The 26,145-nt window shown below is 41.3% G+C and overlaps 1 protein-coding gene across 1 annotated transcript; it reads left to right on the top strand.

The window, feature by feature from the left end:
• The first annotated feature begins 671 nt into the window (after positions 1–671).
• Positions 672–11,220, top strand: htr3b (5-hydroxytryptamine (serotonin) receptor 3B). Its single transcript, XM_048250520.1, has 10 exons — positions 672–708; positions 1,402–1,565; positions 2,102–2,146; positions 2,421–2,530; positions 2,647–2,816; positions 3,943–4,100; positions 4,661–4,871; positions 10,285–10,494; positions 10,721–10,826; positions 11,061–11,220. The coding sequence occupies exons 1-10, from the start codon at positions 672–674 to the stop codon at positions 11,218–11,220; spliced, it is 1,371 nt and encodes a 456-aa protein (XP_048106477.1).
• Positions 11,221–26,145: the final 14,925 nt, after the last annotated feature.

The raw sequence follows: 26,145 nt of genomic DNA, 5'->3' as shown, positions 1-26,145 counted from the left end.
TGTAGTCAACTGTTCACCTGTCCACATGAATGTATGTGTCTATCTCAATTTGAAAAAAAACATATTTGAACCATTTTGATCATTTTGTGGATGTAAGGACCAATGTTTTCTCAGGTGCAAAGACTGCCACTTTGTCTCAGTTATGAACCAAGCTTAGTATTTTATGTCAACCATTGACTCAGTATATCAAACTACTTTGCAAACTGAATTATGGGTAAACAGGGCAGGATGCAAAATATGAAATAGAGCCCCCTTCTTCCCAATGTGAGAGCTTATCTGAGCTTTAATGCAATTATAATCAATCCAGATGGAATTTAGCGTTCAGCCTTTGGAAATGTGAGCCTCCACTAACAGACCTCAGTCAAAATGAAATAGATCACTGTTGTGATGATACATGGACTGATACACTCATCAACTCAACAGAGATGAGTTTACCCAGCATGACTTAGTCAGGCATTGCTTGCAGATAAGGTGCTGGCATGTGTTCTGAATGGTCTGTGTATGGAATAGGGAGAATCTTCACAAACTTCTTTGTTTCTTTCGGGAGAAATTAATCAAGGGTATGGGTCATCACGTCTGAACTGACACCAGCCATCAAACTGCATTTACCTGTGATTGGATCGGCATTTACCTGTGATTGGATTTAAGAACAACGGTGTGCTCAGTACATCATGTCTGCTGTCATCTGGTTTTTTCTTCTGCTTTCAGGTAAGCGCCAAGTTTGGGATTGTCCAAATGCTGGAATTACTTCTATACTTACTTATTAATAAAGAAAAACTTTTGATTTGGCAATTTACAAACTTGTATTAAAACAAATATTTGTTAATAAAATAAAACAAAGCCATAAACAGGAAGTAACGACTCTTGATAAAGCAGGAGGGAAATGAAATGGTTTAGCAAGTGATTTGGTCACTCCAAAAGTGATATAATTTTATGTAATCATTGAATTTGATTATTGTGTTATTTTCTTTCTATTGCTTTCTTCATTTATCAGTTAGTCTAAAAGAAAGTTTGTTTATTTTCCACATTCAAATAACCTTGACAATGTTTTCTACAGAGCTGTTTATCAATTGGAGGGCATCACCTATCACATAATTAATAGCTGTATAATTGCTGATGTCAAACTCCTGACCGTTGATGAAGAATTTAATAGACTGACAACAGTTCAGAATTCTCAGATGAGGATCTCTAAGATCAAAGTTATAGATCTCTCAACAGCTGCAGGTGTTTTTATTTGGGTCAATTACAATTTGTGATTACAAATTGAAAATCAACTGCCTTTAACAACCTTATTGCTGGAGAGTGAAATATTCAATGAATTTGAAACAACTTTCTCATAATATATTTTTTTCCATCTTCGTCTTTCATTTCTTTTTCTGATAAACTGCTGTTGTTGAGTAGCACCGGTCGTGGAGCTTGTCCTGGACAAACCAAAGAGGTCCACTCTGAATCAGCTCAACAGGATGCTCCTGCGGCGGTATGACAGTGGTGTGCGGCCTGTTGTCAACTGGACTGAGCCCACTGTGATTTACATAGATTTCATCATTCAGTCCATCCTGGATGTGGTAAAACTTAAAAACGTGTTTTTATTGTTCTCTCATATATTCTCTTTTTATTCGCCACTGCTTTCCAGTCCTATACGCAAAACTGTGTTTAATAGATCAGAATTTACTCTCAATAAGAAGGCGTGAAAGGTTAAATGACATTGTTGAATTGTTTCTATCCCTTTTTGCTGAGAGCAAAACAGAGATTAAAGATAGATTATTTCCCTGTTTTAAGTAGTTAAGTAGTTTAAGTAGTGTTAAGTAGATTCTCTGATATTTTAGATTGTCTCTGTTTGGATATTTTCCATTTCTACTTTATTTCACAACTTTTGCTTTATCTGCTTTATCTCACTATTTTTATGTGGTATAGTGTTGGCATTTATAGTGCTAGAAATATCAATATTTATGTATGGTGTTTGCCGTTTTTGCATCTATTCAATTTACCAATGTTGAGTCTTTACATGTTTCTCTGACTTGTAGCACTATCAGTATAATACTTCTTGTGGATTGATTTTGTCTGTTGTTGTGAGATGTTAATGATGTCATACTTTCTTCAGGATGGACAGAATCAGAAGGTAACAACAAGTATCTGGTATCGGCAAGTAAGTATCAAGATAGTGTGTCTTATCACAGACAACATTCAGTGAAATCAAAGTCACTCAAGTGATTCTGAAACATAGATTATTTTTTATATATTTTGTTTTTATAAATGTAAAGATTTGTACAGGGGTCCACCTATTTTTCACTCTGGTTTGCTGTTTAGGCGTCCGACTGTAACCAAATTAATGATCTTCTCATAATGACATTTCTGATTTGAGTCAGTATCACAATTGAATGCAGAATGGAATGCGTTGTAATTTTCTCTTTCTGTTTCAGATTTGGATAGATGAATTCCTAGTGTGGGATCCAGAGGAGTTTGATGACATAAATGAAATATCACTCTCTTCTGATGCTATATGGGTACCAGACGTCATCATCACAGAATTGTATGAATCAGTGATCAATACATTTAACCACTACTTTGTATCTTGAACGGATTGGATTAAACGGATATTGTTGTAAATAAACTGATAATGATGTCATGTGTCTTGCCTTCTTTTAGTGTGGATGTCAGTCCAGCTTCTGGAGTTCCTTATGTCTACGTCAACTCCTCAGGAACGGTGAAAAACTACAAACCTATCCAAGTGGTTGCTGCTTGTGATTTGCAAATCTATGCTTTTCCCTTTGACAAGCAAAACTGCTCCTTAACGTTCCGTAGCTGGCTGCACTCTGGTGAGATGTGGATGCGCATGCACACACACACACACAGACACACACGTTTTGTTGTTTTTGAAATCGCAATCTTACCCTGTAGAAGTTAGCTGGAGTAGAATATGGTAAAGTAGCTCAAGGCAATGTTCTGCCACAAAATAAAGGGTCCTTTTTTCATATGTTGCATGCAGGATGCAAACACAATCAGAAGATCTTGTCACAAGGTGTGGGCCTGACAGCATGGCCCAGGGGCAACTGCTATTTTTGTTCAAAAGAAAGCAAAGAACCTTTATTAATTTCTCAGAAAAGCACTCACTGATCAAATCTGGGCTTCGCAGCCGACCACAAAAAAGTTGTTACGGCTTTGAGATGTCAAACACTTACATGTTAATGCATAATCATAATGATGTCCAGATAGCACTCTGACACATACATTGGTGGTTGATTTAAACGTATGCTGATTTTGCTAGTTGCTAATTTTAATTACCGTATTATTAACCTCTTATTTCAATTTCTTTATTAGCTTATAACTTATTCCTTCTTATCTTCAATTTCTGTCATAGAATGTAATTCCACAAAAGTATATGTATCTATTGTTCATTTTATCATTTGTACATATCGACTAGCACACAGAAATGTGCACTGTCTTTATATGATATATATACCCCAACCACAGACCGTTCACCTCATTCCCCTCCAGGAGGCGTTACAGGTCTCTCCTCATCCGAACCAGCAGGTTCAGAGGAAGCTTCTTCCCTGCTTCTGTCGCCGTGGCCTACTGGTTAGCGCTTCGGACTTGTAACCGGAGGGTTGCCGGTTCGAACCCCGACCAGTAGGCATGGCTGAAGTGCTCTTGAGCAAGGCACCTAACCCCTCACTGCTCCCCGAGCGCCGCTGTTGTTGAAGGCAGCTCACTGTGTGCTGAGTGTGTTTCACTAATTCACGGATTGGGATAAATGCAGAGACCAAATTTCCGTCACGGGATCAAAAGAGTATATATACTTATACCCTACTAGCTCTGCATCCCGGAGGCAACCAACAAACTAAGCCCCGCCCTAAATGTAATTAATATAATATGGTGTATTTCATATAAATTTCATCATTTACTTGTTTACTTCCCAATGCTTGTGGTCTCTCTCTCCACCAGTGAAAGAGGTTGACCTGGCCTTTTGGCGAAACCCCGAAGATATTGCCAGTGACAAGCGAGGGTTCATGAATGATGGAGAATGGGAGCTGCTGTCTGTGCCATCACGATACTGGAGACTACATGTCGACGACCAAGACTATGCCCACATTCAGTTCAATGTGAGTGCCAGTGTCAATTTTAAAATGTGTAGTATAACCATCACCACAGTACTCATAGCAATTATTACAAAACATAAATAATTATATAATTTATGGAGTACACATTACTGTACACTGAGCAAGTAATTTCAGCGCGTTCTAAACTCATATTGTAGCAGAACACACTGCTCGGCGGTCTAAGGGACTTGCTGGCAACTGGAATGTTGCCAATTCGAATTCCAGATGGTCACTTGATGTATGTTGTGCCCTTTGACAAGGCACTTCATCTGCATTGTCTCAGTCCACCCAGCTGTAAAATGGGTACCAGCTTCAGCTGCGATGGATCTAGGAGAGTCTACAACTCTCATCCACTTAGCACCTCAGAAACCATACATAATCACTGGCCCTCCCCACATTGGCAAGACATTTAAATTCATATTGCCTAGATTTTCTTCACATGTCAATTGCACTTACATTATGATATGTAAAATGCATATAAATGGTTGCCCTTAAATGTATTGTATTTTTAATTAATTACAAGCTCATTTGATTTTCCTCTCTTCCTTCTTTGTCTTTATTAGGTGCTGATTCGGCGGCGCCCGCTGCTGTACGTGGTGGGTCTGCTTCTCCCCAGCATCTTCCTCATGGTGGTGGATGTCATCAGCTTCTACCTGCCTCCCAACACAGGCACACGCATCTCCTTTAAAGTTAGCATCCTCCTGGGCTACACGGTCTTCAGAGTCAACCTGATGGATGAGATCCCTGAAACAGCAGTCACCACTCCCCTCATAGGTGAGAGAAGACAACACATGTGTTTGTGTTTGTTTCACTATTTGTTTTTGTTTGTTTATTTGTTGTTTGTTTGCCCATGCATCTTCAGATTAGACTATACTCACTGACAGTTCTCTCTTTTCTCTAAAGGAGAATTCCAGCGACTGTTTTACATCGATCTCTGTTTCTCGAGGTCACCGAGTATTGTCAGTATGAAAAAACAAAACGTCAAGCCAACAGCTAGAGCTAGAGCAGCCAGGCAGCTACAGTGCTACACTCTGGGGTCATGATTTTTTTTCCATACTGACAGTACTTGGTGACCAGAGGTGGAAAGTAACGAAATACATTTACTCACGTTACTGTATTGAGTAGTTTTTCTGTGTATTTTGTATTTTTTAAGTAGTTTATAAAATCGGTATTTTAAATTTTACTTGATTACATTTTCAGTGAAGTATTGTACTTCGCTACATCAAAAATCCCATCCGTTACTTGAGTAAAAAAAAAAAGTTAAAACTAACGAAAACAGAAAGGGAGAGAAAAAAAATTGTGCCCTAAACTAGCCTAGTGATATTGATCAGCATGTAGGCTAGCCTACAACAGGACATGAATCAAGCTAGCGCCATGCAGTCTTTCTGAAAGTGATGGAGATGGAGCTGGATCACGAGATGCATCAGATTACATGTCTAGGCTATGTATTTTCCACTATTTCAATGGGTTGTCTCAGTTCGTTTTAGCACTAATGATTGCGGAGATATTCAAGCAAACACCATGGGATTTCGTGTTTTGACGTTTGTGCTCACCTTTCTTTGGAAAGAAGTTGATTAGCAGTTGTTTCCCCTCATTTTAATGTCTCTCTTTTTCCTGTTTTGGACTTTTTTTTGGTAACCTGACTTGGCTTTCTTGGAGAAAGACATTGCACCAGCAGCACAACAATTAACGGTCCACTAGGCCTACTAGCGATGCTCAGCTAAATAAACAAAAGATAGGCCTACTGTAGACTACCCATAGACAGGAAAAGAAATGGACGAACAGACTCCGTCGTTTTCAATGGGAGGGCACTGAGTCAAATAGAACGATTTTTCAGTTGGTCCCCCCAGTACTGCGCAGACTCACACTTAGCTTCGTGACGTTAGCCATCGAACTGAATCTTGTAACTCATATGATAGATACACAGAAATTCTTCTCACACTTCCTTCGCCTTCAAAGTCATCAAAGTTAAACATTTATTTATGTATTATTATTAATATCATTCTCACCAAGTCGTGTTAATGTTGAAGCTACCATACATGATCATCTTCAAAAACAGTCATGCTAAAACAAAACAAAAAAGTTATAGCCTTGAAGCTAATCTTCTTTCCACTTTTCCGACCTACGGTCAATCCATCGAAAACCTCTGAAATGATTAGTGCCGTTTTTAAAAAAAAATAGGTTTACTTTTTTTTTATTATTATTATTATTAGGTTGCCTCTGTGTAATGCTTTACCTTAACATACGGTCGTGTATGCTAGGTTTTGCTCATAGATATATCTATGGGTTTTGCTTTTGAGTTACCGTCATAGACAGTAAGGTGGACTGAGCTTCTTATCCAAACAATACGGGTTATCTCCCCACGGGCCAAAGAGAGATTACGCCAAAGCTAGCTTCCCTCCAACCAAACAAGCTAACTATTCTTCTTACGGGTAACCAACGTTACAGGCGAGGTAATGGAGTCTGTTTTGCCTTTGTAGTGTTTATGTAGATTACACAGAAGCTACAATATCGGCACAGGATATATGTTATATGAAGTTATGGTATTTAAAAAAAATCCTAGAATGAATGGACTTCTATGGGAGTTAGCAGAGAGGTGGTCCCTCCAGCCTACGTCGATTCTTCTACTTCCGGGAATTCGCCTGCCCCCTTGAGACTACCTAATGAATCGTGCAGGCGGACTAAACCATTTAGCTCTTTAGCAAGGGAGAGTGAGAGTGACCTTAGACAGTTTTCACTATGTTGTATACAAAATCACAGTCAGTCAAACTTTAAATTTCGTCTGACATTCATTTTGACATTTAAAGTAAGGAAGGAAGTTAAAATATTCAGGTAAAATAAATATATGGTGGAAATAAGTATTGAACAAGTTTTTTCAGTAGCCTAATTAGCCTAAACTTCCAGTGAGTCTATTCGAATTTTTCACCACACATTATATTAACACACATATAAATCCAAACATAAGAGTTATGTGTAATAAAGTGGAATGACACAGGAAAAAAAGTATTGAACGTTCCTACTGAAATTTCTTCAATACTTTGTGGAAAGCCTTTTTTGTAATGACAGCTTCAAGACATTTCCTGTATGACAAAACGTATTAGTCGCAGTATCAGGTGTGATTTTGGCCCATTGTTCTAAAACAGATTCCAGGGTCCCTCTTGTGAATCCTGATCTTTAGTTACTTCCAGAACTGTTTAATTGAATTTAATTGAATTGGCTGCCTTCAAGTCTTTTTGGAGCTTTCTCCGAGTGGTCCTTGGCTCTTGGAATTGACTATCCTTCTGACTCCCTGGTCAGAAATTTTGTGAGGAGATCCTGTGCATGGCCGGTTGATGATGCAGTGATGTTCCTTCCACTTGCAGATAATGGCTCCCATGCTGCTTACTGGAAGATTCTGAAGTTTTGAAATGCATCTGTAACCAGTTTCATTGATGTTTGCAACAATAAGGTTGCAAAGGTCTTGGGAGAGCTTTTTGCTTTTATCCATCATGAAATGTTTCCTGTGTGACACCTTGGTAATGAAAAACCTTTTTATAGCCCATCAATATGTAGGCTACTAACTAAGCTTAAATCAATTTGCACAGATAGAAAGGATAACTACTCTCTAACTACTTACAGATTCCAGCTCGTTCCTTCCCTTTCCTTGCCTTAGTGCTTTTTCTTAGCATGTTCAATACTTTTCCCCTGTGTTATTCCACTTCATTACACATGACTCTACTTATGGAGTTGTTTGGATTTTTTATGTGTGGATTACCTGAGTTATTACTAATGCCTGGTGAAAATGTTGTGCCCCCCGTAATCCACCTTTCAAGGGCCCTCTCCTCCATTGGGGTCCTAGTACTTCCCACTTTTCCCCCCAGTTCAACACCCTTTAATCTGCTGAACCTTCTGCTCGTTTCCAAATATAAAAAAAACTCTGCAACTCAACATTGGCCTGCCTGTCTCAGCTGCTTGTGAGGGGCTTTTCAGTTGTGCTGGATTACTGTTCACTGCAAAGTGACCAAGGATGAGTGCAACTAACTTTGAAAATCAATTACTGCTCAAACTTAAAGGAGAACTCCGGTGATTTTTTACATTTTTGACATTTCTCAATGTCACCGAGTACTGTCGGTATGAACAAAACTGAAACAATCGGTTTTACCTAGCTCGAGTTGCTGCAGCTACAGCGCTACACACTGGGAGCATGAACATGGCTGACTTAGCTGCTGGCTGCAGCAACTCGAGCTAGGACCAAAGTCCTTTTAGGCAAGTACTTCCACTCGGCGGCCATATTGCAACGCTTTTTGGGCACTTATCGGGCATCTATTTCTGCAGAAATGTGTGCGTGTAAGGCTTCACGACACCAATCTTGCTCCAGCAACGAGATCACAACAGATGATTAGCACGATGTCTTCACAGCACACCACATGATTGGCTCAATGTATTCACAACACACCACATGATTGGCTCAATGTATTCACATGTCGACGTTTTGCCGCGTTTTACAACAGTTGAGTGCTGTATCTCCTCATTAGAAAGTCTCTGGTAAAACTGGTTGTTCTGGTACCCCCAAAAAAAAAAAAAAAACTAAGTAACTTTTACTTAAAGTACATTTTAAATGAACTACTTTTTTACTTTTACTTGAGTACATTTTCAGATCGGTATTTTAACTTGTAGGCTACTTGAGTAATATTTCATCAAAGTATTGGTACTTTTACTTGAGTACAATCTTTTCGTACTTTTTCCACCTCTGTTGGTGACCTCGATAAACAGAGATCTATGTGAAAAAGTTTTCCTTTAATGATACGAGTTGGTAAATCAGAGAACTGTTTCTCTAGGTCAGCGGTCCCCAACCACCAGGCCGCTGCCAGGTAGACTCCCGGGCCGCGGGACATTCCTAACCGGGCCGTAGCCTACGACATGAGTACAAACTAAACTAAATTTAAGTCGCAATTATGTCACGTTTTTACATGGCATAGGCCTATGATAGGCTTATTGCACGCATGTTTGCATTTTGCAAGGTCTATTTTCTTACGTCTGTCTGTCCCGCCTTCAACACTTTTACATATTGCCTTCAGCACTGCGCAGCCTCAGGTCAGCTCACTTCACCTTCTTGGCGAACGGTAGTGTCGCACGAGTTAGCTAAACTGCTAGAATGAGCAACAAAAAACAAGCATCTTTAGCAGGTCACTGGCCAGAGTGTTGCGAGAGTTGCGAGAGCCGCTGCAGAGATTTCTTACAGAAAAAAAGTCACCGTTAGCTGAACATTTTAGTGATGAGGACTGGGTGTCAAAACTCGCTTACCTGTGTGACATATTCGGGTTGCTTAATGACCTCAACCTGACACTCCAGGGGAGAAAGACGATTGTCTTTAAACTGGCAGATAAATTGCTGCATTTCAAGCCAAGCTTGATTTGTGGGGACGACGAGTGGACCGGGGTGTATTTGATATGTTCCAAACAGTAGTGGGGGTTTTGGGAAAGACTGGCAGGGCCCTTTCTCTCGCAGCTGGTCTACGATCACCTTGTTGCGCTTTGAAATGATTTACTTCCCATCCTCCAAAGATCCACGGCAAACCAATGAGTGGGTCCGCAACCCATTTTGTCAATATCCGAATAGTCCTACTTGTCAGCACAGGAGGAAGAGCAGTTGATCGAAATTGCAAATGACGGTGGTCTTAAGAGTGTGTATAAGGAAACCTCTCTGGCGGGTTTTTGGATCAAAATCAAAGCAGAATATCCCGAGATAGCCGTAAAAGCGCTGAAAACGTTGCTACCATTTCCCACCACGTATCTATGCGAGGCCGGGTTTTCGGCAATGACTGCAACTAAGTCCAAATTGCGCAATCGACTGGACATTTCAAACACACTGAGTGTCACTGTCTTCCATCACCCCCAGATGGAACCTTCTTGTTGCAGGGAAACAAGCACAGGGCTCCCACTGATTATATTCGTAATACACGTTTAGTTCCCATGTTTTGTTCCCATATTTTGTTAAGAATGTTCACACTTCATGTTCATACATAACTGGAGCTAGTTCTTTTCAAGTAATGCATGCACAACACATATGAACCCCCCCGCCGGTCCGTGAAAAAAAAATAGGAATCAAACCGGTCCATGGTTCGGGTCCATAAAAGGTTGGGGACCCCTGCTCTAGGTGATGGTTTTGTTGATCACTCAGTGGGGAAGGAACATCTGTCTGATTGCAGGGGTCTTCTTTGCGGTGTGCATGGCTCTTCTGGTTCTGAGTTTGGCTAAGTCCATTTTGGTGGTGAAGCTGCTTCACCACAGTGAGAAGGAGGTGAAGGAGATGTCCATCTCTGCCTGCCTGCTGGACAAGTACGGCTCCTCCAGCCAAAGCTTCGGGGAGAGCATGTTCACTTCTGTACGGACACTAGATGAAATGGACCAGAACAGTGGTATGAACTTTTGCAAATCATGTAGCACAAACTAATTTAATAGACATACAGTATGATGTTCAACTCTATGATTCAGTACATCCAAAATCAATTTCAGGTAAGTTAGCATGTAAATAATGGTGAATACATTTAATTATACATTTTTAATTTATTTTCTTTATATTTATCTATTTTAATTGGTTCTGTATGTATTAATGTAGAATCTGACAGGACTACGTAATTTCAGGTTATGAGTATGACCTTCCATCAGAGGATGATCTCGTCTCCCTGAGTGAACCCGCTATGAGTTCACCACGGCTGGAGAGGCTCCTGTACCAACTGACCACTATCAGGTAGAATCACAAAAATTATTTATTTATCATGACATATGAAACATGGTATTGGCCCATTATTTAGCATTCACCATAGATTATTCCCTGCATTTAGTTGACTCACTGTCCTAACATCGCAAAGACAAAGACATATTGTATAAAACCTTTTGTTTCATGTCTTTATAAATTTCTACTGGGGCCCGTCATTGTCCCTGTGTATATTAAAGACTTTTATTAGTAAAACTTTATTTTTAGGTCCTCCCTGCAGCAGGTGGAGGATGACGGCGCTGCCCAGACAGACTGGCTGGCTCTCTGCTATAAAGTGGACCGGTTCCTGTTCCGACTCTACCTGCTAGTGATGCTGGCTTACTGCACCACTCTGCTCTCCCTCTGGGGCAGCTGGAGTGCCGTCTGACCTATGAGGGCGGGGGTATGTTATAAACCAGTGGTCCCCAAACATTTTCTTCCGAGGGCCAGCTCACTATGCCTGGCGAGGGCCAGAGACTCGGAGTATATCAGTAACCATAAATAGCTTAGTGCTGTGAACAACAGCAGTCTACCTTAGTTGAATATTCCATTCCATTTAATCATAGGCTTCAATTTAATACCATTGTTAGCTGTGTTTATATTGCAATCATGCCATGTCAGTGTAAAATGTAGCTCAAATGAAATAATACTAATAAAAAAATAGCATTCCCAAAAGTATTAGCAGGGAGTCCCAAAAGTGTATTTTATTTAAAACGTGTGAACTCTGAACTCTGTGTCTTTGCATACACAGCTCAAGTTGTGAACAAGCAATATCCTACAAATAATTTGAAATTCTCAAACTATGAGAGTTTTATAAAGTGCTGGCAAAAACATCTGAAAATATAGCTGCAAGCAGCAATGAGGGGGCCAAGCAGTGAGATCAGCAGGCCAGATTAACCATGTAAATCAATGCCGTTGCATCAGACATATAGCCTTAAGCAGTCACAGCAAGTTCCATGCCATACAACCCAAGATTGGCTGAGTTACAAGGTCAAGTTTCACATCAAAACATAACTGATTTTGTGGGGCTGAACCAGGGCTGAGTGTCGCCGCCCCCTCCCCCAGCCAGCCCACCGCCGCAACCGCCCCTGCCCATCCCACCCCGTCCCACTCTTGCACGCACGCATTAGAATGAACTGGATGGAACTTGCTGTCATCAGTTTCTCATCAAAAATAAAAGATTGACTGAGATATGATCACACTTGCTGTGATTTAAACATAGTGGTCAAAAATTAATGTCATTGGGTGTGTTGAACTCGGTTTGGCCCAAGGATTCCAATGATCTCATTCTGACATTCGGGTCAACGGGTCAAAAGTTACGTCTGTGAACACACGTCCAACTTTGGCCTGTTGGTGGCGCTACTGCGTTTGAGGTGCCGGCATGAAACTTGGTGAAATTAATTATTGGGCTGTCCCCAATCAGTGTGCAAATTGTACAACTTTTTTACCAGACGGTTCTATGGGCTGCCATTGACTTCCATTGCAGAATAATGCACATTAGCAACTACTGGCCAAAATGCATTTTTGTCAATTACAGAGCCCCCTAGAGGTCAAAGGTCACCAGATTTCTTGAGTGTCCTCCAGATGGGCTCAAAGGTGCATGTACTACGATTGGTTTTGATACATGAAAGCGTTGCTGAGATATGAGCTCACTTCCTGTTTGGCGGCTTCACCGCAAATTTCGATTGCCCGTTACGGGCCAATGCTTCTGTCAATAATTCCAGAAAATTAGGCAGTCATAAGGCATGGTCTGAGGATGGTCTGTGCCAATTTTGGTGAAAATCAGATGAAATTTGTGAACTGTGAAAACTTGTTCGTGTTTTTGATTAAATCCAATATGGCGGCCGAATCAATTACGATGACATCACAAGTTGGCCTGGGTCGGCCTAAGGACCATCAACAGTAGTACCAGACACCACTAGTGCATTTTAATTCTAAGCACAACTGATGCTACAGGCCAAAAGGCATGTTTCTTAATTACAGCGCCCCCTAGAGGTCAAAGGTCACCAGATTTCTTAAGCGTCCCCCTGATTGGGTCCTGAGTCCATGGACTAAGTTTGGTTATGATAGATGAATGGGTTGCTGAGATATGAGCTCACTTCCTGTTTATTTGGCTTCGCCGCAAATTTCGATTGATATTACGGGTGAACAGTTATAGTTCCGAAGATGAAAATCGATAACTTTTGTGCGGCTTGGTCTGAAGGTGTTATGTGCTAAGTTTCGTGAAAAATCGGACAAACTATGTGAGGCGTGAAACTTTTAAAGGTTTTGACAAAATCCAAAATGGCGGAAAATCCATCATGGCGGAAATTGACGTCATAGGGTGCGTTGAACTCGGCTTGGTCCAAGGATTCCAAAGATACCTCATTTTTTTGGCAATTGGGCATACGCCGTCAAAAGTTACGTCATGCGGAACGCACGTCCAAATTTGGCCTGTTGGTGGCGCTAGAGCGCTGGAGGTGCCGGCATGAAACTTGGTGCAATTAATTATTGGCCTGTCCCCAATCAGTGTACCAAATTTCACAACTTTTCACCAGTCGGTTCTATAGGCTGCCATAGACTTCAATGGCGGAAGCGTAATAATAATAGGGAAGAAAAGATAGAATCACTAAGGGTTGCCCTGCAGCTTCGCTGCTTGGCCCCCAAATATAGCTGCAAGCAGCAATGTGGGGGCCAAGCAGGCAGTTCAGCAGTCCAGCAGTCCAGCAGTCCAGATTTGGCATGAAACTCAATGCCATGGCATCAGGCATATAGCATTAAGCAGTCACAGCAAGTTCCATGTCAAACAACCCAAGATTGGCTGAGTTACAAGGTCAAGTTTCACATCAAAACATAACTGATTTTGTGGGGCTGAACCAGGGCTGAGTGTCGCCGCCCCCTCACCCAGCCAACCCACTGCCGCAATCGCCCCTGCCCGTCCCACCCCGCCCCACCCTTGCACGCACGCATTAGAATGAACTGGATGGAACTCGCTGTCATCAGTTTCACATAAAAAATAAAAGATCGATTGAGATATGATCATGCTTGCTGTAATTTCAATGCCCCCATAGAGGTCAAAGTTCACCAACTTATTTGTGCATCATCAGGATGAACCAGACGGTTCTAAGGGCTGCCATTGACCTCCATTGCAGAAGAATGCAGCAACTACAGGCCAAAATACATTTTTGCTAATTACAGAGCCCCCTAGAGGTCAAAGGTCACCAAATTTCTTGAGCGTCCTCCTGGTGGGTCCTGAGGACCATGTACTAAGTTTGGTTTTGATACATGAAAGCATTGCTGAGATATGAGCTCACTTCCTGTTTGGCGGCTTCGCCGCAAATTTTGATTGGCTGTTACAGGCAAACGCTTCTGTCAATTGTTCCAGAAAAAAATACACTTATACGGCATGGTCTGAAAATGGTCTCTGCCAATTTTGGTGAGGATCAGCTGAAATTTGTGACTTGCGAATACTTATTCCTGTTTTTGATTAAATCCAATATGGCGGCCGAATCAATTACGATGACATCACAAGTTGGCTTGGGTCGGCCTAAGGACCTTCCACAGTATTGTCAGACACCACTAGTGCGTTTTAATTCTAAGCAAAACAGCAGTTACAGGCCAATAGGCATATTTCTTAATTACAGCGCCCCCTAGAGGTCAAAGGTCACCAGATTTTTTGAGTGTCCTACTGATGGGGTTATAAGTCCATGTACTAAGTTTGGTTATGACAGATGAAAGGGTTGCTGAGATATGAGCTCACTTCCTGTTTGGCGGCTTCGCCGCATATTTCGTTTGGCTGTTACGGGCAAACAGTTTTAGTTCCGAAGATGAAAATTGATAACTTTTGTGCGGCTTGGTCTGAAGGTGTTATGTGCCAAGTTTCGTGAAAATCGGACAAACTATGTGAGGCGTGAAACTTTTTAAAGGTTTTTTAGAAAATCCAAAATGGCGGAAAATCCATCATGGCGGAAATTGACGTCATAGGGTGCGTTGAACTCGGCTTGGTCCAAGGATTCCAAAGATACCTCATTTTTGGCAATTGGGCATACGAGTCAAAAGTTACGTGCGTGAACGCACGTCCAAATTTGGCCTGTTGGTGGCGCTAGAGCGCTGGAGGTGCCGGCATGAAACTTGGTGCAATTAATTATTGGCCTGTCCCCAATCAGTGTACCAAATTTCACAACTTTTCACCAGTCGGTTCTATAGGCTGCCATAGACTTCAATGGCGGAAGCGTAATAATAATAGGGAAGAAAAGATAGAATCACTAAGGGTTGCCCTGCAGCTTCGCTGCTTGGCCCCCAATAATAAATATAGCTGCAAGCAGCAATGTGGGGGCCAAGCAGTTGAGCAGGAGTTGTCATGGCAACCCAATGTTGTTGCATTATACACACACCCAATTAACCCCCCCGTCCCACACACACACATATACACAGATAAACCTCCTCTCCCACACACCCCAATAGCCCCCACACATACATATGCGACGCCAAACATCACCAAATGTATTGTGCGCCCCTCAGGTTGTAGTCACAAGTCCACATACCAAGTTTGGTGTCGATCATGACGAAAGTGTTGATAATTATAGTGCCTCTAGTGGTCAAATGTCAGTAAATATATTGATCGTCTTCAGGATGTGGTCCTGAGTCCTTGTACCAAGTTTGGTGTCGATACAAGAAAGTGTCGCAAATTATAGCACCCCTAGTGGTCAAAGGTCGCAAAATTGATTGTGCATCCTCAGGATGTGGTCACAAGTCCACATACCAAGTTTGGTGTCTATAATGAAAGTGTTGATAATTATAGCACCCCTAGTGGTCAAAAGTCACCAAATTTATTGTGCATCCTCAGGTTGTAGTCAATGATTCCACATACCAAGTTTGGTGTTGATAATTGAAAGTTTTGCAAATTATAGCACCCCTACTGGTCAAAGGTTGCTAAAATTATTGTCTGTCCTCAGGATGAGGTCCCAAGTCCATATACTAAGTTTGGTTTCAATATGTGAAAGCATTGCTGAAATATGAGCCCACTTCTTGTGATTATAGCGCCACCTATAGGTCAAAAGTCATCAAATGTATTGAGCCTCCTCCTAATTGGGTCCTGAGACCCTGTACTGAGTTTGGTGTTGATAATGCCGAAAGCCTTGCTGAGATCACTTCACTTCCTGTTTGGCGGCTTTGCCGCCAAACTTGATTGGTCGTCACAGGCAACCGGTTTTGAATATGTCTCCAAAAAGCAATGCGTTTATGAGTCATGGTCTGACGATCATCTACGTTAAGTTTCGTGAAAATCGGACAAACTTTGCCAACTTTGATGCCTTTTAGGTGTTTTTGATTAAATCCAATATGGCAGCCTGATCAATTACGTTTACCTTATAAATTCACATCTGCGTTGAGTTCGGTCTCATCCAAGGATTCCAAATATACCTTAATGTTCAAAATGTGGTGTACCATTCAAACGTTATGTGCATAGATGTAATAAAAAATTTGAAATGTTGGTGGCGCTAGAGCACTCGAAGTGCAGACTTGAAACTTTGATAAATTAAAGATATGACTGAACCGAATCAATGTGCCGAATATCCCAACTTTTTACTGTATGGTTCAATGGCAAATTAGCGTTTTGTTATAATAATAATAATAATAATAATAAGAATACGTAGAATCACTATGGGTTGCCTCGCAGCTTCGCTGCTTGGCCCCCAAATATAGCTGCAAGCAGCAATGTGGGGGCCAAGCAGTTGAGCAGGAGTTGTCATGGCAACCCAATGTTGTTACATTATACACACACCCAATTAACCCCCCCGTCCCACACACACACATATACACAGATAAACCTCCTTTCCCACACACCCCAATAGCCCCCCACACATACGCATGCCTCAAACATCACCAAATGTATTGTGCGTCCTCAGGTTGTAGTCACAAGTCCACATACCAAGTTTGGTGTCGATACGAAAAAGTGTTGATAATTATAGTGCCTCTAGTGGTCAAATGTCAGTAAATATATTGATCGTCTTCAGGATGTGGTCCTGAGTCCTTGTACCAAGTTTGGTGTCGATACAAGAAAGTGTCGCAAATTATAGCACCCCTAGTGGTCAAAGGTCGCAAAATTGATTGTGCATCCTCAGGATGTGGTCACAAGTCCACATACCAAGTTTGGTGTCTATACGAGAAAGTGTTGATAATTATAGCACCCCTAGTGGTCAAAAGTCACCAAATTTATTGTGCATCCTCAGGTTGTAGTCACGATTCCACATACCAAGTTTGGTGTTGATACGAGAAAGTTTTGCAAATTATAGCACCCCTACTGGTCAAAGGTTGCTAAAATTATTGTCTGTCCTCAGGATGAGGTCCCAAGTCCATATACTAAGTTTGGTTTCAATATGTGAAAGCATTGCTGAAATATGAGCCCACTTCTTGTGATTATAGCGCCACCTATAGGTCAAAAGTCATCAAATTTATTGAGCCTCCTCCTAATTGGGTCCTGAGACCCTGTACTGAGTTTGGTGTTGATACGCGAAAGCCTTGCTGAGATCACTTCACTTCCTGTTTGGCGGCTTTGCCGCCAAACTTGATTGGTCGTCACAGGCAACCGGTTTTGAATATGTCTCCAAAAAGCAATGCGTTTATGAGTCATGGTCTGACGATCATCTACGCGAAGTTTTCGTGGAAAATCGGACAAACTTTGCCAACTTTGATGCCTTTTAGGTGTTTTGATTAAATCCAATATGGCAGCCTGATCAATTACGCTTACCTTATAAATTCACATCTGCGCTGAGTTCGGTCTCATCCAAGGATTCCAAATATACCTTAATGTTCAAAATGTGGTGTACCATTCAAACGCTATGTGCATAGATGTAATAAAAAATTTGAAATGTTGGTGGCGCTTAGAGCACTTTCGGCGCAGACTTGAAACTTTGATAAATTAAAGATATGACTGAACCCGAATCAATGTGCCAATATCCCAACTTTTTACTGTATGGTTCAATGGCAAATTAGCGCTTTTGTTATAATAATAATAATAATAATAAGAAGAATACGTAGAATCACTATGGGTTGCCTCGCAGCTTCGCTGCTTGGCCCCCAAATATAGCTGCAAGCAGCAATGTGGGGGCCAAGCAGTTGAGCAGGAGTTGTCATGGCAACCCAATGTTGTTACATTATACACACACCCAATTAACCCCCCCCACACACACACACACATATACACAGATAAACCTCCTTTCCCACACACCCCAATAGCCCCCCACACATACGCATGCCTCAAACATCACCAAATGTATTGTGCGTCCTCAGGTTGTAGTCACAAGTCCACATACCAAGTTTGGTGTCGATACGAAAAAGTGTTGATAATTATAGTGCCTCTAGTGGTCAAATGTCAGTAAATATATTGATCGTCTTCAGGATGTGGTCCTGAGTCCTTGTACCAAGTTTGGTGTCGATACAAGAAAGTGTCGCAAAATTATAGCACCCTAGTGGTCAAAGGTCGCAAAATTGATTGTGCATCCTCAGGATGTGGTCACAAGTCCACATACCAAGTTTGGTGTCTATAATGAAAGTGTTGATAATTATAGCACCCTAGTGGTCAAAAAGTCACCAAATTTATTGTGCATCCTCAGGTTGTAGTCACGATTCCACATACCAAGTTTGGTGTTGATAATGAAAAGTTTTGCAAATTATAGCACCCCTACTGGTCAAAGGTTGCTAAAATTATTGTCTGTCCTCAGGATGAGGTCCCAAGTCCATATACTAAGTTTGGTTTCAATATGTGAAAGCATTGCTGAAATATGAGCCCACTTCTTGTGATTATAGCGCCACCTATAGGTCAAAAGTCATCAAATTTATTGAGCCTCCTCCTAATTGGGTCCTGAGACCCTGTACTGAGTTTGGTGTTGATATCCGAAAAGCCTTGCTGAGATCACTTCACTTCCTTTGTTGTGGAAGCAGCAAAGCCGCCAAACTTGATTGGTCGTCACAGGCAACCGGTTTTGAATATGTCTCCAAAAAGCAATGCGTTTATGAGTCATGGTCTGACGATCATCTACGTTAAGTTTCGTGAAAATCGGACAAACTTTGCCAACTTTGATGCCTTTTAGGTGTTTTTGATTAAATCCAATATGGCAGCCTGATCAATTACGTTTACCTCATAAATTCACATCTGCGTTGAGTTCGGTCTCATCCAAGGATTCCAAATATACCTTAATGTTCAAAATGTGGTGTACCGCTCAAACGCTATGTGCATAGATGTAATAAAAATTTGAAATGTTGGTGGCGCTTAGAGCACTCGGCGCAGACTTGAAACTTTGATAAATTAAAGATATGACTGAACCGAATCAATGTGCCGAATATCCCAACTTTTTACTGTATGGTTCAATGGCAAATTAGCGTTTTGTTATAATAATAATAATAAGAAGAAGAAATCATAGAAACACAATGGGTGCCTTCGCAGCTTCGCTGCTTGGCCCCCAAATATAGCTGCAAGCAGCAATGAGGGGGCCAAGCAGTGAAATCAGCAGGCCAGATTAGCCATGTAAGTCAATGCCGTTGCATCAGACATATAGCCTTAAGCAGTCACAGCAAGTTCCATGCCATATAACCCAAGATTGGCTGAGTCACAAGGTCAAGTTTCACATCAAAACATAACTGATTTTGTGGGGCTGAACCAGGGCTGAGTGTCGCCGCCCCCTCCCCCAGCCAGCCCACCGCCGCAACCGCCCCTGCCCATCCCACCCCGTCCCACCCTTGCACGCACACATTAGAATGAACTAGATGGAACTTGCTGTCATCAGTTTCACATCAAAAATAAAAGATTGACTGAGATATGATCACACTTGCTGTGATTTAAACACAGAGGTCAAAAAATTGACGCCATAGGGTGTGTTGAACTCGGCTTGGCCCAAGGATTCCAATGATACCTCATTTTGCCATCTGGGTCAACAGGTCAAAAGTTACGATCGTGAACACAAGTCCAACTTTGCCTGTTGGTGGCGCTAGAGCTTTGAGGTGCCGGCATGAAACTTGGTGAAATGAATTATTGGACTGTCCCCAATTAGTGTGCAAAATTGTATAACTTTTTACCAGACGGTTCTATGGGCTGCCATTGACTTCCATTGCAAAATAATGCGCATCAGCAACTACTGGCCAAAATGCATTTTTGTCAATTACGGAGCCCCCTAGAGGTCAAATGTCACCAAATTTCTTGAGCGTCCTCCCGATGTGGTCTGGGGTACATGTACTAAGTTTGGTTTTGATACATGAAAGCGTTGCTGAGATATGAAATCACTTCCTGTTTGGCGGCTTCGCCGCAAATTTTTATTGGCTGGTACAGGCCAAAGCTTCTGTCAATTGTTCCAGAAAGCAATGCACTCATCAGGCATGGTCTGAAGATGGTCTCTGCCAATTTTGGTGAGGAACAGATGAAATTTGTGACCTGCCAAAACTTTTTTGTGTTTTTGATTTAATCCAATATGGCGGCCGAATCAATTACGATGACGTCACAAGTTGGCTTGGGTCGGCCTAAGGACCTTCAACAGTAGTACCAGACACCACTAATGGGTTTTAATTCTAAGCACAACTGCTGCTACAGGCCAAAAGGCATGTTTCTTAATTACAGCGCCCCCTAGAGGTCAAAGGTCACCAGATTTCTTGAGCGTCCCCCTGATTGGGTCCTGAGACCATGGACTAAGTTTGGTTATGATAGATGAATGGGTTGCTGAGATATGAGCTCACTTCCTGTTTGGCGGCTTCGCCGCAAATTTCGATTGGCTGTTACGCGCGAACGGTTTTAGTTCCGAAGACGAAAAGGAATAAATTTTGTGCGGCTTGGTCTGAAGAGCATGTGTGTCAAGTTTGGTGACGATCGGACAAAATTTGTGACCTGTGAAGTTTTAGTTTCACTTTCACTAAAATCCAATATGGCGGAAAATCCATCATGGCGGAAAATGACGTCATAGGGTGCGTTGAACTCTGCTTGGTCCAAGGATTCCAACGATACCTCATTTTTGACAATCGGGTCAACAGGTCAGAAGTTACGTGCGTGAACGCAAGTCCAAATTTGGCCTGTTGGTGGTGCTAGAGCGCTCAAGGTGCCGGTATGAAACTTGGTGAAATTAATTATGGGACTATCCCTAATCAGTGTGCCAAATTTCACAACTTTTTACCAGACGGTTCTATGGGCTTAGACTTCAATGGCAGCGGAAAGATGTTAAATAATAATAATAAGAAATCATAGAAACACAATGGGTGCCTTCGCAGCTTCGCTGCTTGGCCCCCAAATATAGCTGCAAGCAGCAATGAGGGGGCCAAGCAGAATAGGCCGGAGTAGCCACGGCGACAAGATAGAACTCAGCAGACACCCGGGATCAACAGGGCTGAAACAAGGCTGAGTATTGCCACCGCCACTGCCTCCGCCAGCCAGCCCCCACCTAATCACCCCAGCCCGTCCCACCCCGTCCTGCCCTGCCATGCTCTTGCACGCACGCATTAGAATTAACTGGATGGAACATGTTGTCATCAGTTTCACATCAAAAACTAAAAGATTGATAAAACACATCAGCAACTAGACATCAAAATGCAATATTGCTAATTGCAGCACCCCCTACAGGTCAAAGGTCACAACATTTTTTGAGCGTCTTCTTAATGGGGTCATGAATATATGTAGTAAGTTTGGTTATGATACATGGCAGGGTTGCTGAGATATGAGCTCACTTCCTGTTTGGCGGCTTCGTCACCAATTTCGATTGGCTGTTACGGGCGAATGCTTTTGTCAATTGTTCCAGAGAGCAATATATTGATAGGGTATGGTCTGAAGATGGTCTGTGCCAATGTTGATGAAGATCAGATGAAATTTGCGACCTGTGAAAACTTTTTGATGTTTATGATTAAATCTAACATGGCGGCCGAATCAATAACGATGACATCACAAGTTGGCCTGGGTCGGCCTAAGGACCTCCAACAGTGTTACCAGACACCACTAGTACATTTTAATTCCAAACACAACAGCAGCTACAGGCCAAAAGGCATGTTTCTTAATTACAGCGCCCCCTAGAGGTCAAAGGTCACCTGATTTATTGAGTGTCCCCCTGATTGGGTCCTGAGTCCATGCACAACGTTTGGCTTTGATACATGCAAGGGTTGCTGAGATATGAGCTCACTTCCTGTTTGGCGGCTTCGCCACAAATTTCGATTGGATATTACGGGTGAACGGTTTAAGTTCCGAAGACAAAACACCACAACTTTTGTTAGGCTTGGTCTGAAGATCATGTATGTCAATTTTGGTGACGATCGGACAAAATTTGTGACCTGTGAAAAATTAGTTTCACTTTCACTAAAATCCAATATGGCGGAAAATCCATCATGGCGGAGGGTGCGTTGAACTCGGCCTGGTCCAAGGATTCCAATGGTACCTCATTTTTCAAAATCGGGCCAACGGGTCAGAAGTTACATGCATGAACGCATGTCCAAATTTGGCCTGTTGGTGGCGCTAGAGCGCTCGTGGTGCGGACTCGAAACTTGGTGAAATTAATTCTGGGACGCAGCCTAATTAGTGTGCCAAATTTCACAACTTTTCACCAGACGGTTCTATGGGCTGCCATAGACTTCAATGGCAGAGGAAAGATGTGTAATAATAATAGGAAAAGCTAGAAACACAATGGGTGCCTTCGCAGCTTCGCTGCTTGGCCCCCAATAATAAGAAATCATAGAAACACAATGGGTGCCTTCGCAGCTTCGCTGCTTGGCCCCCAATTACCACTTTCACTCACCTGATGAGAACTTTGTGAATTTGGATGAACATTTGAATGAGTGAATAAAAAATAGAAATAATTATCCCAGAAAGTCCCAGAAATATGACTTGAATAGAAGTTAGTTAGTTATTAACAATTAATTGATAAACTTGTAGAATACTTTGAGCACTGATGCAGTCAGCATAGGCCTCTTACATTGTTTGCAGGTAGGTAGGCCCAGCCATATAAAGGTAGAGTTGCGACAATGGGTGTTCAAAATTCGTTAAGGTCACGTGGTTCATGTAAACTTCAAATAGTTCCCGGAAGTGATTGACAATGGATTAGACCTCTGGATTAGAATGCATTAAATAGGCTACTGTTCAATGATAGACGAGCCACGATTTTGGGTAATTGACAGTCAATAAATGCATTGATATACAATATTTATAACACAGTGTAATTATTGTGTAAACTATGTAGTTATCCTACCATTACAACAATATTAAATTAAATTCCAGACCTTATCTTAGCCTGCTATATAAGGTGACCTTTTTTCCGTCCTTTTACGTATGTGTCACTTGATATTTTTCTGTACAAAATCAAGACAGGAGATTCTTTAGAAAACGCAATTGCACCCACCCCATAAGTGTATCTAAATTATCGCTATACAAAATAAATTACCTCGTACAGTGACTCGAAAAGCTGAAAACAGTGTTTTTGAGACTGCGTGTAGCCTACAAAAGCGTATGGAGCTCCTGTGAAATTTTGATTTTGCAACGAGAAACTGTAACACAGCTAGTCTAAACATTAGTTGTTTGAGTTTTCTACCCCAATGAAAATTAATGCAAAAAAAAAACAGTCCTGCTCCTGACTGAGGAAACGTTTACGTTACCAACAATGTTAACAACAAACTCAGTTTCACTGCTGCAAGTACAAAGTTGGCTGTAAATATGCTTCGCCATATTTAACCAAACCAGCTAGCTTTGTGATAACAAAATCTTACCTTTTATGTGTTTACTCCACTGAAAGTTATCCACATATCAAACGATTAAATCCACAGTTATGGAGGAATTGTTTTGGGGAAGCAGTTGCACTTCATCCCACTTTTGCTGCCCTTTTTAAAATTAAACCACTTAAATCCATAGCCTAGATGAGCATTGCGCATAACGTTACAACTATGTTGACATGATGGTAAAGCTAAATGCCCAAGACACGTCACGTCATAAAAGTTGTAGGCTACAAACGCAAAAACTTAATGACAGCTCGTTCGTGGTGTTGCCTAGTGCTGCCTAATTGAAATGGTATAGGCAAGGTTTATCTTATATTAGGTTATTATGTGTGGCACATTTATTGGGCTTTAGCCTCTTTTAATTTATTTGATAAGGAACTGATAAAAACTGAGCAGCAGAAAAGCTGTCATAGTCGATACATAAATAGTTTATTATTATAATTAGGTTATTAATACTATTACTTTACTACTATTAGCCTACTGTTGTTACTGTTATTATTATCATTATTATTATTATTATTATTCGGATGAGCCAATAATGTAAATCTGAGTCTGAAATGTTGGCTACAAACAGTCTGTAACTGCACTGCTGCTATTATAAATTGTTAACTTTTGGGAACTATTTGAGGCTTCCATTAGCCGCCATTGTTGAAAAAAAATGGAACATTAGCGTCAATGGAGTTGTCGCAACTCTACCTTTATATGGCTCTGGGTAGGCCTATTTCATTCCGTTTTCGATGGCAAACGCGAAACAGCGCCAAAACAACCACCAGTGGACAAAAAGAGTATTACATGTGTACTGTTAACACTCGCCATAGATAATGAATGGGGGAAATTACGAAGGTTATAGTTTGACGATGTCGTAGGCTACTGCCATGCGGGCCAGATGCTATATACCACGGACATGTTTTGGGGGGCCACCCAAAATGAGGTGGTCCCCAAACTACGCGGGCCGTAGTTTGGGGACCACTGTTATAAACTAATAATTGAATAGTAATTTAATTATTTTCATAGGATCCTGAAACTACAGTTACTACATTACTTTACCAGTTTTAGATGGTGAATAAAACCAAGTCTTTCATTTTATTCCTTGCTGCCCAAGAGAGGAAGCCTATGACATTCTACTAGTATGTTATCGGCCTATCTGTCAGTCTGCTGTCTTTCAGACCGTGTCTAATTACACATTATGGAGTATCATGTGTCACGGCCTCATCCATTTACAGATACATTACACACCCTGCCCTGGCATTGCTGCCCTCAAAATAAACAAGTTGTTTCCAAATCACAGGCAGCATATTTTTAGACACCAGTATTATCAACTGACTGTGTGTATAGTAAGTGAAATATCATATTCCGAGGGGTATTATATGTCAACTTAAAGCAATTTGTTAGTGAACTTACTTAGGAAATGTGCCTTTTTTCATTCAGCCTCAAAGGCATGTCATTCCTCAGCATCTGTCTTTAGTGAGTGACGGGTAGCCTACTATGAAAACATTCCCAAACTTACACATATTAAAGCTAACTCGTAGCCTACTCAGATCAAATAGTTTCAAGTTCATCTTCTGCCATTTTGTTAAAAGGGCAGTTGTTTTGAGTGTTACCTAGTTTTGCTGATGTTTTGTCCTTTTACACAACTAATTGAGCAGGTAACAAATGCAAAAACATTATTATCATATAATTAGTATCATTATGTAACACTATTTAACTCCTGCGATTCTATTTTCATTCCATGTATTTCATTGCAGTATCATGGCATTAAACCACACATACAAACCTGTGTCTGTCATTTTACTTCCATTGCAACAGGACTGCCAAGTGGCTCAAGCCAAAGCAAATCATTGACATGAAAAGCTTTAATGTATCAATATGTTCCTTAGATGTTCAGCTGCACTCACACCAAGGTGAATGCATAGGATTTGCCTGTATGACTTTATCACTTTAGTGCATACCTTATGCTGCTAATTTAACCCAAACAAACCCAGGTCCTATATATAAACAAATTAACGAATTCAAATACTGTAAACTCATGCTGTTCCTAAGCAGTTTACTATAGCTCTATATTACATTCTGCTTGGTTAAACACCTAGGCCTACCTGACCTGTCAATAAAACTGGCCATCTCAATTGCGCTAGACTCTAGGCTATATCCCAGTATGCATTCATAAACAATGGTGTTATCTGTGCCATATACATAGCGAGACAAATATGATGTAATATAATGAGTGAAAGTGAAATTGTATCTGTTTAGTATGTAGAAAAATGGAGTAAGCCCAGTGTAATTCTACAAGTGTGTTGTGACGCCATCTAGTGTCTCACTGGTGCAAGTTTACAGAAGGTTACAGAATTTCCAAATTCCAAATCCAATCCAAAGTCTCGTTGAGGTTCGTATGGGTATTCCCAGAGCCTTATAGAGAGGGGCTCTGGGTATTCCCAGGCTATCCAAATTGGGCTTGGAATGAAAAACTGTTTCAGAAAGAAAGAAAAGAACAATTGAATAAACAAGTTATGTGGACACTATTCCCGTTGCTGAGTCCGAGCGCTACTTCTAGTGGAACTATTGCAGTAGGCTAGTCCAGTCCTCGTTTCATACGGTATTGTTTATTTGCGGA

The sequence above is a fragment of the Alosa alosa genome, chromosome 8 (assembly GCF_017589495.1).
Source record: "Alosa alosa isolate M-15738 ecotype Scorff River chromosome 8, AALO_Geno_1.1, whole genome shotgun sequence".
In the NCBI taxonomy this organism is placed as follows: domain Eukaryota; kingdom Metazoa; phylum Chordata; class Actinopteri; order Clupeiformes; family Clupeidae; genus Alosa; species Alosa alosa.
Note: the sequence above shows the minus strand (reverse complement) of the source record. Positions and strands in the feature narration are given on the sequence as shown.

What these genes read in the sequence shown, in the direction of transcription:
- htr3b (XM_048250520.1), top strand. Translation starts at nt 672, where the DNA reads ATGTCTGCTGTCATCTGGTTTTTTCTTCTGCTTTCAG. An exon ending in CAAGTATCTGGTATCGGCAA is followed by an intron (nt 2,147 to 2,420) that starts GTAAGTATCAAG and finishes TTTCTGTTTCAG; the next exon opens with ATTTGGATAGATGAATTCCT. An exon ending in TACCAACTGACCACTATCAG is followed by an intron (nt 10,827 to 11,060) that starts GTAGAATCACAA and finishes CTTTATTTTTAG; the next exon opens with GTCCTCCCTGCAGCAGGTGG.